The following is a 12,734-nucleotide window of genomic DNA, read 5'->3' on the forward strand; positions in this document are numbered from 1 at the left end:
TAAAAGTTATTTTAATGTGAAAGGATGACTGAACCTTCAGGAACCAGCTGGAACAGTTCAGATAACGTCTGTCACATGATCAATGTTCTACCCTGTCTGTGTTTGGTCTGCACCTGATCTGAGTCTGTGGAGACAAACAGAGAACCACAGAACCAGAGAACAAGAGAACCAGAGAGCTAAAGAGCCAAAGAGCCAAAAAAACAGAGAACCAAAGAAACAGAGAACCACAGAACCAGAGAACAAGAGAACCAGAGAGCTAAAGAGCCAAAGAGCCAAAGAAACAGAGAACCACAGAACCAGAGAACAAGAGAACCAGAGAACAAGAGAACCAGAGAGCTAAAGAGCCAAAGAGCCAAAGAAACAGAGAACCACAGAACCAGAGAACAAGAGAACCAGAGAGCTAAAGAGCCAAAGAAACAGAGAACCAGAGAACCACAGAACCACAGAACCAGAGAACAAGAGAACCAGAGAGCTAAAGAGCCAAAGAGCCAAAGAAACAGAGAACCAGAGAACCAAAGAGCCAAAGAAACAGAGAACCAAAGAACCAAAGAGCCAAAGAAACAGAGAGCCAACGAACCAGAGAGCTAAAGAGCCAAAGAAACAGAGAACCAGAGAACCAGAGAACCAGAGAGCTAAAGAACCAGAGAATCCAAAAGGAGGTCTGTCCCAGGATCAGGTCTCGTGGTTCTGGTCTGAACCAAATATGGGTCGGCCTTTGATGGGGAAGTGAACACTGAGGATCAGGTTCTCCTCCGGAAACGTGTGGCAGAAAAGGAAGAATAAAGGAGAAGTTTTGATGAATCATTTCACAGAAAAATGTGAAGATCTGAGAAATGATGTGAATATTTGAGCAGCTTCAGATTGACGCCGAAGAGACGAGGGGAACGTTTTCTAAAACTGGAACAAACCAGTTTGTTGGTGAAGAAAAGGAAAACGAGGAGAGCTGCTACAGATTGAACACGTGAGGAAACCTTTGTCTTGTTTGGCTGTTGAACCGACCTTTAGCCCGTTGGATCTCTACCGCTCACAGTTAGACGGCACTCAGCTGAGAAACCCTCAACCATTTTAAGGGCTTCTGAATTAATTGCTATTTGAAAAAAATCTTATGTATCCTATTTTAGAACCGACAACACAACACAACTCTCAACAAACACAGTTTAGCTCAGTTTATTAGGAACACTGAGATTTTAATGTAGCATGCTAACATTAGCCTCAACTAGCTGCTAACGCGGCTACAAACAGGTTTATCTGAACTCAAGTGATTAGAGCCAACAGATTAGCTCCTCATGGTTTTATTTTGGAGAAACTGTGGAAAGGAAGTTCAGATAAGTCAGACGTTGGTCACCATGGAGAGGGACAGACTGTGGACACTGTCACTGTCCTCATTTTAAAGGGCCGGACAGACATCGCCAAGATGGACGACTACAAGTATAAGAGTGAAGATGACCGCAGCGTGCTGTGGACCAAAGGTACGTGTCTGTCTCTCTGTCTGTCTCCCTACCGTCGGCCTGCACTCACTGCCTGCCTTTGGGCCTGGAGGGGTACAATTCCAGCTTACCTGTCCGGAGTTAGAGCATCAAATCAGCCATCTGTCTAACCGTCCCTCTGTCTGTCACCAGTCTGTCTATCAGAGACTCCACATGTCTCTCTAACCGTCCCCCTGTCTGTCTGTCAGAGACTCCACCTGTCTCTCTAACCGTCCCCCTGTCTGTCTGTCAGAGACTCCACCTGTCTCTCTAACTGTCCCCCTGTCTGTCACCTGTCTCTCTAACTGTCCCCCTGTCTGTCACCTGTCTCTCTAACCGTCCCCCTGTCTGTCTGTCAGAGACTCCACCTGTCTCTCTAACCGTCCCCCTGTCTGTCACATGTCTCTCTAACTGTCCCCCTGTCTGTCTGTCAGAGACTCCACATGTCTCTCTAACCGTCCCCCTGTCTGTCTGTCAGAGACTCCACATGTCTCTCTAACCGTCCCCCTGTCTGTCTGTCAGAGACTCCACCTGTCTCTCTAACCGTCCCCCTGTCTGTCTGTCAGAGACTCCACCTGTCTCTCTAACTGTCCACCTGTCTGTCACCTGTCTCTCTAACCGTCCCCCTGTCTGTCTATCAGAGACTCCACCTGTCTCTCTAACTGTCCCCCTGTCTGTCACATGTCTCTCTAACCGTCCCCCTGTCTGTCTGTCAGAGACTCCACCTGGCTCTCTAACCGTCCCCCTGTCTGTCTATCAGAGACTCCACCTGTCTCTCTAACTGTCCCCCTGTCTGTCTGTCAGAGACTCCACCTGTCTCTCTAACTGTCCCCCTGTCTGTCACCTGTCTGTCTGTCTATCAGAGACTCAACCTGTCTCTCTAACTGTCCCCCTGTCTGTCTGTCAGAGACTCAACCTGTCTCTCTAACTGTCCCCCTGTCTGTCTGTCTATCAGAGACTCAACCTGTCTCTCTAACTGTCCCCCTGTCTGTCTTTCAGAGACTCCACCTGTCTCTCTAACTGTCCCCCTGTCTGTCACCTGTCTGTCTGTCTATCAGAGACTCAACCTGTCTCTCTAACTGTCCCCCTGTCTGTCACCTGTCTCTCTAACTGTCCCCCTGTCTGTCACCTGTCTGTCTGTCTATCAGAGACTCCACCTGTCTCTCTAACCGTCCCCCTCTCTGTCTGTCAGAGACTCAACCTGTCTCTCTAACTGTCCCCCTGTCTGTCTGTCAGAGACTCAACCTGTCTCTCTAACCGTCCCCCTGTCTGTCTATCAGAGACTCAACCTGTCTCTCTAACTGTCCCCCTGTCTGTCTGTCAGAGACTCAACCTGTCTCTCTAACTGTCCCCCTGTCTGTCACCTGTCTGTCTGTCTATCAGAGACTCAACCTGTCTCTCTAACTGTCCCCCTGTCTGTCTGTCAGAGACTCCACCTGTCTCTCTCTCAGGTGTCTCCAGGTTCAGACGTTGGTTGTTTCCTGCTCTGACAGCGACAGTCATCCTGATTGTGATCATAGCAGTGGGAGCGAGCAGTGAGCGCACACACACACACACACACACACACACACACAGGCTAACACAGCTAGCTCAGCTAACAGCTGTGACTGCAGAATCAGCAGCTGATTTTCAGAGAAGCGAACCACCCAGATCAACGAGCTCCATTAGATTTTTTGATTGTTTGGGATAGAAAGTGTCATGTGGTCTCTGCTGTGTCCAATCAGACGTGAAGACGTCAAATCGTCTGTGGACGGACGAGCAGAGACTTTCTGACCTGAGCAACGTCATCCAGTCCCTGAACGCATCACTGCAGCAAGCTCAAGGTGAAACGCACACACATGTCTGTACTGTACTGAAGTCTATGGGAAAATGTCCCGTTTTCCTGATGAGTTTATGGCCTCTGTCTGAACATGCTGAATTTCTGGGTTTCCTGCTCCAGAAGCTGCTGAAGATGTTCACCTGCTGAAGTTCACTGTGGAGAACAACAAGAACCAGCTGGTCTCAGGTCAGTCTGTGTAATCCAGCAGAACCAAGAAACTGGTCTCTGAAGAACGTCTTCATGTTCACCTTCAAATCTGTGTGTGTGTGTGTGTGTGTTTTTGTGCGTCAGTGTCCGAGGCTCTGAAGCAGTTGTCAGTGGTGGACTCTCTCAGCAGAAGTGTTGCTTCGCTCAAATGTTCCCTTGAACGCATCATCAACAACAGTACGTCCTCAGGTCACATGACTGGAGTACCTTCAGTGACGGCCTGAGTACCGGTCTGTCTGAACACCTGTCTGTCTGTCCCCGGTGTCCTCAGGCTCTCAGGTGGACGGCTGCTGTCCTCTGGGCTGGAAGCTGTTTGACTCCAGCTGTTATTTCTTCAGCAGTCTGTCTCTGTCCTGGAACGAGTCCAGAGTTTGGTGTGAAAGACACATGTCTCACCTGGTCATCTTGAGGACGGACAAGGAGTGGGTGAGACAGGCTGTCTGTCTGTCTGTCTCTCTGACTGACTGACTATCTGTCTCCCTGTTTCTCTCCCAGTCTCCCTGACTGTCTGCCTGTCTCTCTGACTGACTGACTATCTGTCTCCCTGTTTCTCTCCCTGCCTCCCTGTCTGTCTGTCTGTCTTCCTGACTGACTGTCTGTCTGTCTGTCTGTCTCACTGAATGTCTGTCTATCCAGGACTTTGTGACGGGTCAGACGGCCCATGAGTGGTTCTGGGTCGGTCTCAGCGATGGGAGAACTGGGAGATGGGAGTGGGTGAACTGGACTCCATACACATTCCAGCGCAGGTACTTTTTCCTCTGTGATGTGAGACAGGTGAGATGGGTGAGACAGGAGCAGCTTGATAACCTGTGTGTGTTTGTATTTGTGCCGTATGGGGACCAGGCACTGGATCCCCGGACAGCCCGATAACTGGAGCGGTCACGGTCTCGGTCCCGGAAACGAGGACTGTGCTCACCTGCACCGGAACGGACGCCTCAATGACCTGCACTGCTCCATCCACATGAAGTTTGTCTGCCAGAGCCACAGCCGGCACGCCTGAGCAGACCGCCTGGCCCCGCCCACTCACTGTTTACCTAAATATACCAATTAGAAGCTGAACAGTTCTGAGTGTTGGTGGGCGGAGCTTCAGTCAGACAACAATAATAAACTACAGTAATAGTCAACATGGCTGCCTGATGTCTCAGGAGTGTCATCTCTGCTTCTTTGAAAATAAATACGTTCTCTCAAATGTGTCAGACTTCCCATTCATTCAAGTCCAATGAAGCAAATGTTTGGGGCCCACAGTGACAAATAAAAATTCCTGAAATGGAGCAGTTTGACTGTCTGGACACTGAGAGGGGGACAGTGTCCGTTCGGGGGCGGGGCCTGGGACATGAAGTCACTCCAATGACAGACAAAGTCCAGGTAACACAAACGTGTGTGCGTCTGTTTAAACAGACACACACACACACAGCACTCCGGTTCAAAGTGCGTTCTGTGGTCATTGACCTTCAGCTCCGTGCTGGACAGTCAGACTGTTGTCAAGATTCACCGTGAAGCAGAAGAAGAAGAAGGAGGAGCAAGACACAAGGTGAGGAGACATCGCCATGACGACTGAATACCATGACAACACTGAAGACGACAGCAGCTCTTTCTGGACCAAAGGTACCTGTCTGTCCTTAAATATGAGGCATCAAACAAGACTGACGAACTGTCTGTCTCTACACCTGTCTCTCTAACCGTCCCTCTGTCTGTCACCTGTCTGTCTGTCAGAGACTCCACCTGTCTCTCTCTCAGGTGTCTCCAGGTTCAGACGTTGGTTGTTTCCTGCTCTGACAGCGACAGTCATCCTGATTGTGATCATAGCAGTGGGAGCGAGCAGTGAGCGCGCACACACACACACACACACACACACACACACACACACAGGATTTCTGATCATATCTTGATTTTGTGTGCAGACACATCAGCATCAAATCGACTGTGGTCTCTGGAGAAGAGTATGTCCAACATGACGGAGTCCATGGGTGCTGCTCAGCAGCTCGCCAAAGGTAACACACCTGTCTCACCTGTCTCACATCTTCCAGCTTCTTCTCCTCCCTCAGAGGTGTTCACTGTCGAACCTTCTGCTCCGTCCAGACGCAGCTAAAGACGTTCGCCGACTGTCGTTTGCTGTGGAGAACAACAAGGATCAGCTGACCTTAGGTGGTGATGATGATGATGATGATGATGGTGGTGATGATGATGATGATGATGGTGGTGATGATGATGATGATGATGATGATGGTGATGATGATGATGATGATGGTGATGATGATGATGATGATGATGATGATGATGATGGTGATGATGATGATGATGGTGATGATGATGATGATGATGGTGGTGGTGATGATGATGATGGTGGTGATGATGATGATGATGATGATGATGATGATGATGATGATGATGATGGTGGTGATGATGATGATGATGGTGGTGATGATGATGATGATGGTGGTGATGATGATGATGATGATGATGATGATGATGATGATGATGATGATGGTGATGATGATGATGATGATGATGGTGATGATGATGACGGACTGTATTCACCAGCTTTCTCTCTCTCTCTCCCCCCCAGTATCGGAGGCGTTGAAGCAGCTCTCCGCTCTGGACTCCATCAGTAAAGCTGTTGCTAATCTCAAATGTACCGTCGAACACCTCATCAATAACGGTAGAGTCACATGACCCGGCCCCCCCGATGTGGTTTCGAAGACGTGTGTCTCAGACTGTGTCCATCCTCAGGCTCGGTTGCGGCCGGCTGCTGTCCTCTGGGCTGGGAGCTTTCTGGGACTTCCTGTTACCTGTTCAGCCGGACGACGCTGCCTTGGCAAGAGGCCAGAGACTGGTGCAACGCACACGAGTCCCACCTGGCCATCCTCATCACCGACGAAGAGTGGGTCAGTGACCTCTGACCCCTGGGCTGACTCTACCTGTGAAACCTTTGACCCCTGTCTGACTCCCGTCTGTTTCCAGGACTATGTGACCAGTCACCTCTCGGGTGCGTTCTTCTGGATCGGTCTGACTGATGAGCGGACGGGGAAGTGGGAGTGGGTGAACCAGACGCCGTACATCATGAACCGCAGGTGAGCGTTTGATTTGTATACCTGTGGGAACCTGAGCTATGAATTCTGGGAACTGTTTCTTTACTACGCATTGACAAGGTTGTGGTGTCAGAGCACGAGTCTTCTTCCTGTCTGTCTCGTTCCAGGCGCTGGAGACCGGGACAGCCCGACAGTTGGACCAATCACGGTCTCGGTCCCGGCGACGAGGACTGCGCTCACATTCACAGCGACGGACGTCTCAACGACCTTCACTGCTCCACCCGGCTGCGCTACATCTGCCAGAGACACAGCCAGCGGCGCTGAGGAGGGCTTCTCAGTTTTTCTTTAATGAAAGGACAAACGATGCTGTTCCTCAACGTCACACAGATACTAATGTGTGGTACTGAGTGTGTGTGTGTGTGTGTGTGTGTGTGTCTGTGTGTGTCTGTGTGTGTCTTCACTTCAGTGTTTCCCGATCCAATAAAACTGTAACATGACTTTTGTTTGATGTTTTTAAAGTTCATCAAGAAATCAAACAGAAACAAAAGTTCTTCTGAGTAGAAAAAAATATTTTAGTTGTCGTCAGCTGAAGAGGCAACAACACAACACAACACTTACACTCAAGACTTACATTTTTGAAATAGAAACTTGTCTCGCCACAATGCAAACCTTCAAAATAAAAGTGTGCAGAAAGTGCCAGGAACTTTGAACTTAAAAAAAAAACTAACAAAAAAAACACTATAGCAGTAAAGATGTTAAACATCAACATAAATACAGTTTTCTTTTAGTGTGTCTGTGTGTGTGAGACACCAACAGAGTTTAAAAAGAGAAAGTCTGTCGCTGGTGTTTTTTAAATGTAGTTCAGAATAAAACTCCCAGAAGGGGATAAAGTGATCGAGTGCAACGATGTTCCTTCAAGTTTTAAAACATCCAAACAACAACAACAAAACTAAAACCAAAAACCCACTACAACTCCGGCAGGTGGAAGGCTCGACTCAGGACCAGCTCAGTGGAGGCTCCGCCCAGATGACACGCCTCCAGGACACAAACCAGCCTCTGGTTGGTCAGCTGTGCCGCCATGCCGATGAGGTCAGCTGTGAGACAGGGGACCGTCGTCATCATCATCATGTGTGTGCTGCTTGTTGTAGAAAACATTTCTGGACTCAGAGCTTTGTGTGTGTGTGCGCGCTGACCTGGTGAAGGTGGAGGTTTGTGTGAAGAGAAGGCTCCGTGAGACAAGATGGAGGTCCAGGTGTTGGCGTGAGGAGGGAGGGAAGAAGGAGAGGGGGAGGAGTTATGGGGGAGGAAGATGGCATCGACCAGCATGCCGTCTGACAGAGCTGAAGGGAGACCGAGTCACTGATCAATGTTATTGATCGGTTATAAGTGTGTGTGTGTGCGTGTGCGTCTGTGTGTACCTCTCAGTCTCAGTGTGTAATAATCCTTGAGGGCGGACTGAAACCTCCCAGCTGTCACCACGCCCCCCATTCCCACAGCAACACTTTGCTCCTCCCTGTGGGTGTGGTCATAACGCATCGGCAGTGTCTCCATGGCGATGGGAGGGAAGGAGGGTGTGAGGGGGGCGGTGACAAAAGACGAGTCGTCGTCATCATCGCTCTCATCTTCGTCCGTGTTCGTGTTTTCTAGAAACTCCATCGAGGCGTCAAACAGAATCACTGCAGACACATGGACAGTACGATCGTCATCATCAGCTTGAACTGAGGGACGTCTTTGTCCCCGACGCCGTCTCTCACCTGTCTTGCCGTCTTGCTCCGGCTGTAATGTGACTCGTGGTCGTCTGTGGAGGGAAAACAGTTTGTCATCTCCAGGTGTCCCATGAGGAACGTTGACAGGAAATGGCGTGAGGCTCACCTCCTGTTGGGCGTCTCAGGCGGCACCAGCTGCTTCCTCTTCGCCGACTTCCTCCTGAAACAACCAGAGTGATGCTGAAACCCGAGTGTACGAACTGAACCGCTGTGATGTCATGGCGGTCATGTCTCACCCTGCTCTGGAGTCCAGGCGCCAAGGCGTCAGCTGACTGACGGTTGAGGATGCAGATAGAGAGGAAGGGGGAGAGAAGTGGGGGGGTCTGAATGAACGGGGGGTGGAGCAGGCGGAGAGGGGCGGGAGAGGAGACGGGTCAGCGCAGGACTTGAGGAGACGGGGGGAGGACGAGGAGGAAAACGGGGACAGAGACGAAGCTCGGTGTGTCCAAAACAGAGATCGATGCTCCTGCAGGAAGAAGACAGCTGATCACATGACCTGGGAAGGGAGCAGCCAATCAGAGGAGCCCTCCTCACCTCTCCTCTGCAGCTGTAGGTAACCATGGTAACTGTGGCCTGGATACTGAGGGTCCGTCGTTCTCGGTAACAAAGCCTCTCCACCTCCCTCTGAAGCTCCGCCCCCCGCAAGAAACCTGGCTCACCTGTGAACACACATGCTTAAAGGAGAAGTGTTTTTTTTGACAGATTTGACAGATATGACCTCCGACCTCTGACCTCTGCAGTCTTTCATGTACGTTTCCAAGGTGACTGGAGGGGGCGGGAACAGGAAGAATCCTCCAATCAGAGCCCGGCTCAGCACCTGCTGGTCGTCCTGCGTCCTCAGCCATTGGAGGAAGCGTCGCACCGGGAGCAGATTACGGTAACTCATCTCTGAGTGGTGGCCCAGGCCTGTCCAAGCAGCCAATCAGAAGACAGGACAGACTTCAGGTCACATGCTGATGACATCACAACACTATGGCCCAGTGGGCAGGCGTTACCTGTGCAGTACACCTGAGTGTAAGCTGTGTTGGTCAGGAAGTGGCCATGAGTTTGATCTCCAACTCTGATCAACTTCAGTCTTGAACAGACCACCACGGACACTGGAGACATGAGACACGAGACAGAAGACATCAGACACGAGACACAAGACAAGAGACATCAGACAAGAGACATCAGACGAGAGACATGAGACATCAGGAACACATTAATGTACTCATTTCACATTTAACTTCCGCAGCTCTTCTAAAACGTCTTCCTGTGTGTTTCTCTCACGTGGGTGGAGCTTGCGGTGGGTTTCAGGTTGCGACGTGGAGAAGAGCTTCACCATGATTGGCTGATCGCTGGTCCCATCTTCCAATCGCAGCCAGCGGTACTCTAAAAGCTCCACCCGTCGACTATCTACCAATGAAAACACCAGATTCAGGTCAAACTAAACGCAAGTCACCGTAATGAAGGTAACCATGACAACCCTCACCCTTACTTCTGATTCGCTCTGGTCGTCCTGAGAAGGTCAGCAGACCAATGACATCGAGCACAGAGCTGTGGGGACGATCCAGGATTTCCTTACTGACAGAGAGAGGGATGAGAGTGTGTGTGTGTGTGTGTGTGTGTGTTGTCTTTGTGTGTCCTCTGTGTGTGTGTACCTGCTGTAGAAGCTGTAGGGCGGTGCAGGTGGCAGGTGTTCAGGTGAAACAGAGGATTCTGGGAGAAGGGAGATCTGTGCCGTGGGGTTCCTGCTGTTCACGCTGATCTCTGACAGAAGCAGAAACAGAGAGCGGTCGGACCTCGCTGTCAGCTTCAGGAATACCAGGACGTCGCCGCTCAGATCACGGTTACCTATGTCGTCCGTCTGAGCGCCGTAACGCTGTTTGACCCGATAGCAGCTCAGGCTGATGATGTCACCGGGCTTCAGGCAGCGATACCAGCTGACACACACGCTGTTCCACAGCACCGCACACACACTGCCCGTCCTGTCACTCACTTCCAACATGGCCTGGACGGACAGAGAGACGGCCCACAGGCGTCCATCTTTAACAAAACACCAGCCAATCTGTGTTTGAGGACTCACTGTCTCACTGACCTTATAAGGACAATCACAGTTTCTGTCTGGTCTCCCATAATACATCAGGTGTGACTTGTTGATGATGCGTACGATCAGCTGATGTTGGACGGCGCCCCTGGTGACGCGGCGGTCACCTGACAGGAAGGACTCTCGCAGCCCGGAGACGCTGACAGCAGGACGCCGTCCTGATGAGACATTCAAGTCTGTTTGTGTTCATGTCTGAACTTACTGATTCTACGTATGATGGATTCAAAGAGCTCCACCTTCTTCCTCCTCCTCCTCCTCCTCCTCCTCCTCCTCCTCTTCCTCAGTGGGCGGGGCTTCCCTCCACGCCTGCCCGCTGTAGTCCACATTGTTCCACAGAGGCAGGAACACACTCCTGCTGGCTCTTAGAGGAACCACAGGGCCTGAAGCACAGGATCAATCAGCCAATCAGAATCATGGGGGCGGGGCTTAGAGCTGTGGTCACCGTCTTGCCTTACCTGCACGTTCTGAGGATCCAAACCAGGGCAGAGAGTTCCAGTCCACATCGGTGCGTCTGACGCCGTCATCGTCCTCTCTGACCTCCACACTCACCAGTCTGTAGCTGCAGGAGCAGAAACCTTAGACCTGATCCCTGACTACAGCGCTGGGCGGACTCACCTGTCCTCACTCACCCGGGGCATGCTGGGTGGAGCTGAGCGGTCATGGCGGCGGTGAACATGACGTTACGTAGGCTGGACCCTGGACGCAGGACGTGCCTCTCCACCAGCCGGTTCAGACCAGGATCCAGAGTCACCTGAAGCCGACAGTCCCCGTCTGTAAGTGTGACGTCATACAGGTCATCACCTGGAGACAGGAAACGGGTCAGAGCGGGAAGTGACATCATCTACTGAAGGAACCCAGCAGACGTGTGGTGAGTCTCACTGCTGAGGACGGCCTGGGGGAAGTAGACCGACGAGCCCTGGTCTCTGCTGTAACGCTGCAGGTCCACCACGGACAGGAAGTCCCTGCAGACGGCGGGACAGGAAGAGACAGTCTGCAAGACAAAGATGAGGGCAAAACAAGAAGACAGGAGGCTGAACGTGCTGTTCCAACTCACACAGGAAGCATCATCCCATTCTGTCTGTGCACATTAAACTGGAACCAGAACCAGAACCAGAACCTGAACCAGAACCTGAATCTGAACCTGAACCTGAACCTGAACAGGAACCAGAACCAGAACCAGAACCTGAACCAGAACAGCTTCACACACAGTAAACATCATCCTGTTCGGTCTGTGCACATTAAACCTGAATCTGAACCAGAACAGAACCAGAACCAGAACCAGAACTGCTTCACACACAGTAAACATCATCCTGTTCGGTCTGTGCACATTAAACCTGAACATGAACTGGAACCTGAACCAGAACCTGAATCTGAATCTGAACCTGAACATGAACCAGAACAGAACCAGAACCAGAACCAGAACAGCTTCACACACAGTAAACATCCTCCCGTTCGGTCTGTGCACATTAAAGCTGTTTCTAAGTTGTTCCCGGTAAAACCGGCGGTTCAAACATCTGGTCTGTTAGAAGAAACCCGGTCCGGGTCTGATACCTTGTTCGGTCCGGGTCTGTCCCGGCTCAGAAGCGGGTCCGGATCGGGTCTGGACCGAATCAGGGTTCTGTGGAAGACGCAGGCCGGAGTCGCCATGTTGGGACAACAATAACAGCGCGGTGCATTGTGGGAGTTTGTCCTCCTGTGACGTCATAAACATTCGCGCGTTTCCGGGATTAAAGGTCCGGTTTGATTGGTTAACTGGATTCATGTCAGTCTGCTGTTTCTTATTCTGCGTTACAAACACCACAATAAAACTACAGCGACCCCCAACGGACACACTGAGTAACACACACAACAGGAACAACAACAACAACCGTGTTTGTTCCACAGAAATTCATTTTGGCGTGATAACACAAAAAGATCACACAAAGACAACACACAAAAGAACAGTCAACAACACGCAAAAAGATCACACAAAGACAACGCACAAAAGATCACACAAAGACAACGCACAAAAGAACAGTCAACACGCAAAATGATCACACAAAGACAACACACAAAAGAACAGTCAACAACACGCAAAAAGATCACACAAAGACAACGCACAAAAGATCACACAAAGACAACGCACAAAAGAACAGTCAACACGCAAAAAGATCACACAAAAAGAACAGTCAACAATAACAACACACAAAAAGATTACACAAAGACAACACACAAAAGAACAGTCAACAACATGCAAAAAGATCACACAAAGACAACACACAAAAAGATCACACAAAGACAACACACAAAAGAACAGTCAACAACACGCAAAAAGATCACACAAAGACAACACACAAAAAGGTCACACAAAGACAACACACA

General features: G+C 50.4%; 3 protein-coding genes across 4 annotated transcripts; 2 read left to right on the plus strand and 1 right to left on the minus strand.

The window, feature by feature from the left end:
• Positions 1–781: 781 nt before the first annotated feature.
• Positions 782–4,671, plus strand: asgr1a (asialoglycoprotein receptor 1a). The gene is made up of 9 exons (XM_029526089.1): positions 782–961; positions 1,394–1,469; positions 2,894–3,001; positions 3,191–3,289; positions 3,406–3,471; positions 3,577–3,669; positions 3,764–3,918; positions 4,129–4,238; positions 4,336–4,671. Exons 2-9 carry the CDS (start codon positions 1,415–1,417, stop codon positions 4,490–4,492), a joined length of 843 nt encoding a protein of 280 aa, XP_029381949.1. The 5' UTR covers positions 782–961; positions 1,394–1,414; the 3' UTR covers positions 4,493–4,671.
• A 368-nt stretch (positions 4,672–5,039) lies between these two features.
• Positions 5,040–6,870, plus strand: LOC115059228 (asialoglycoprotein receptor 1-like). The gene is given in 9 exon segments (XM_029526881.1): positions 5,040–5,097; positions 5,206–5,313; positions 5,394–5,483; positions 5,572–5,637; positions 6,059–6,151; positions 6,223–6,377; positions 6,454–6,563; positions 6,689–6,800; positions 6,802–6,870. Coding segments are annotated over 9 exon segments (861 nt in total).
• Positions 6,871–7,075: 205 nt separating this feature from the next.
• On the minus strand, positions 7,076–12,042 carry LOC115058616 (RPA-related protein RADX). 2 transcript variants are annotated; one of them, XM_029526035.1, is made up of 19 exons: positions 11,925–12,042; positions 11,253–11,364; positions 11,003–11,174; positions 10,829–10,932; positions 10,610–10,753; positions 10,365–10,531; positions 10,121–10,277; positions 9,928–10,036; positions 9,765–9,850; positions 9,557–9,682; positions 9,283–9,384; positions 9,020–9,193; positions 8,822–8,946; positions 8,524–8,753; positions 8,394–8,447; positions 8,276–8,319; positions 7,940–8,197; positions 7,715–7,861; positions 7,076–7,615 (listed from the first exon to the last, which is right to left on the minus strand). In XM_029526035.1, exons 1-19 carry the CDS (start codon positions 12,018–12,020, stop codon positions 7,488–7,490), a joined length of 2,535 nt encoding a protein of 844 aa, XP_029381895.1. In that variant the 5' UTR covers positions 12,021–12,042; the 3' UTR covers positions 7,076–7,487. The 2 variants fall into 2 exon arrangements, with proteins under 2 accessions (XP_029381895.1, XP_029381894.1); XM_029526034.1 differs by having other exon boundaries at positions 10,121–10,531.
• Positions 12,043–12,734: the final 692 nt, after the last annotated feature.

Source organism: Echeneis naucrates, chromosome 18, assembly GCF_900963305.1.
Source record: "Echeneis naucrates chromosome 18, fEcheNa1.1, whole genome shotgun sequence".
Classification (NCBI taxonomy): Eukaryota; Metazoa; Chordata; class Actinopteri; order Carangiformes; family Echeneidae; genus Echeneis; species Echeneis naucrates.

Coding starts and splice junctions, on each gene's coding strand:
- asgr1a (XM_029526089.1), top strand. CDS start 1,415: ATGGACGACTACAAGTATAAGAGTGAAGATGACCGCAGCGTGCTGTGG. Junction 3,002..3,190: donor CATAGCAGTGGGAGCGAGCA/GTGAGCGCACAC, acceptor GTGTCCAATCAG/ACGTGAAGACGTCAAATCGT. Junction 4,239..4,335: donor CCATACACATTCCAGCGCAG/GTACTTTTTCCT, acceptor TATGGGGACCAG/GCACTGGATCCCCGGACAGC.
- LOC115058616 (XM_029526034.1), bottom strand. CDS start 12,020: ATGGCGACTCCGGCCTGCGTCTTCCACAGAACCCTGATTCGGTCCAGA. Junction 8,947..9,019: donor GTACATGAAAGACTGCAGAG/GTCAGAGGTCGG, acceptor GTGTGTTCACAG/GTGAGCCAGGTTTCTTGCGG. Junction 8,198..8,275: donor GGAGCAAGACGGCAAGACAG/GTGAGAGACGGC, acceptor ATGTGTCTGCAG/TGATTCTGTTTGACGCCTCG.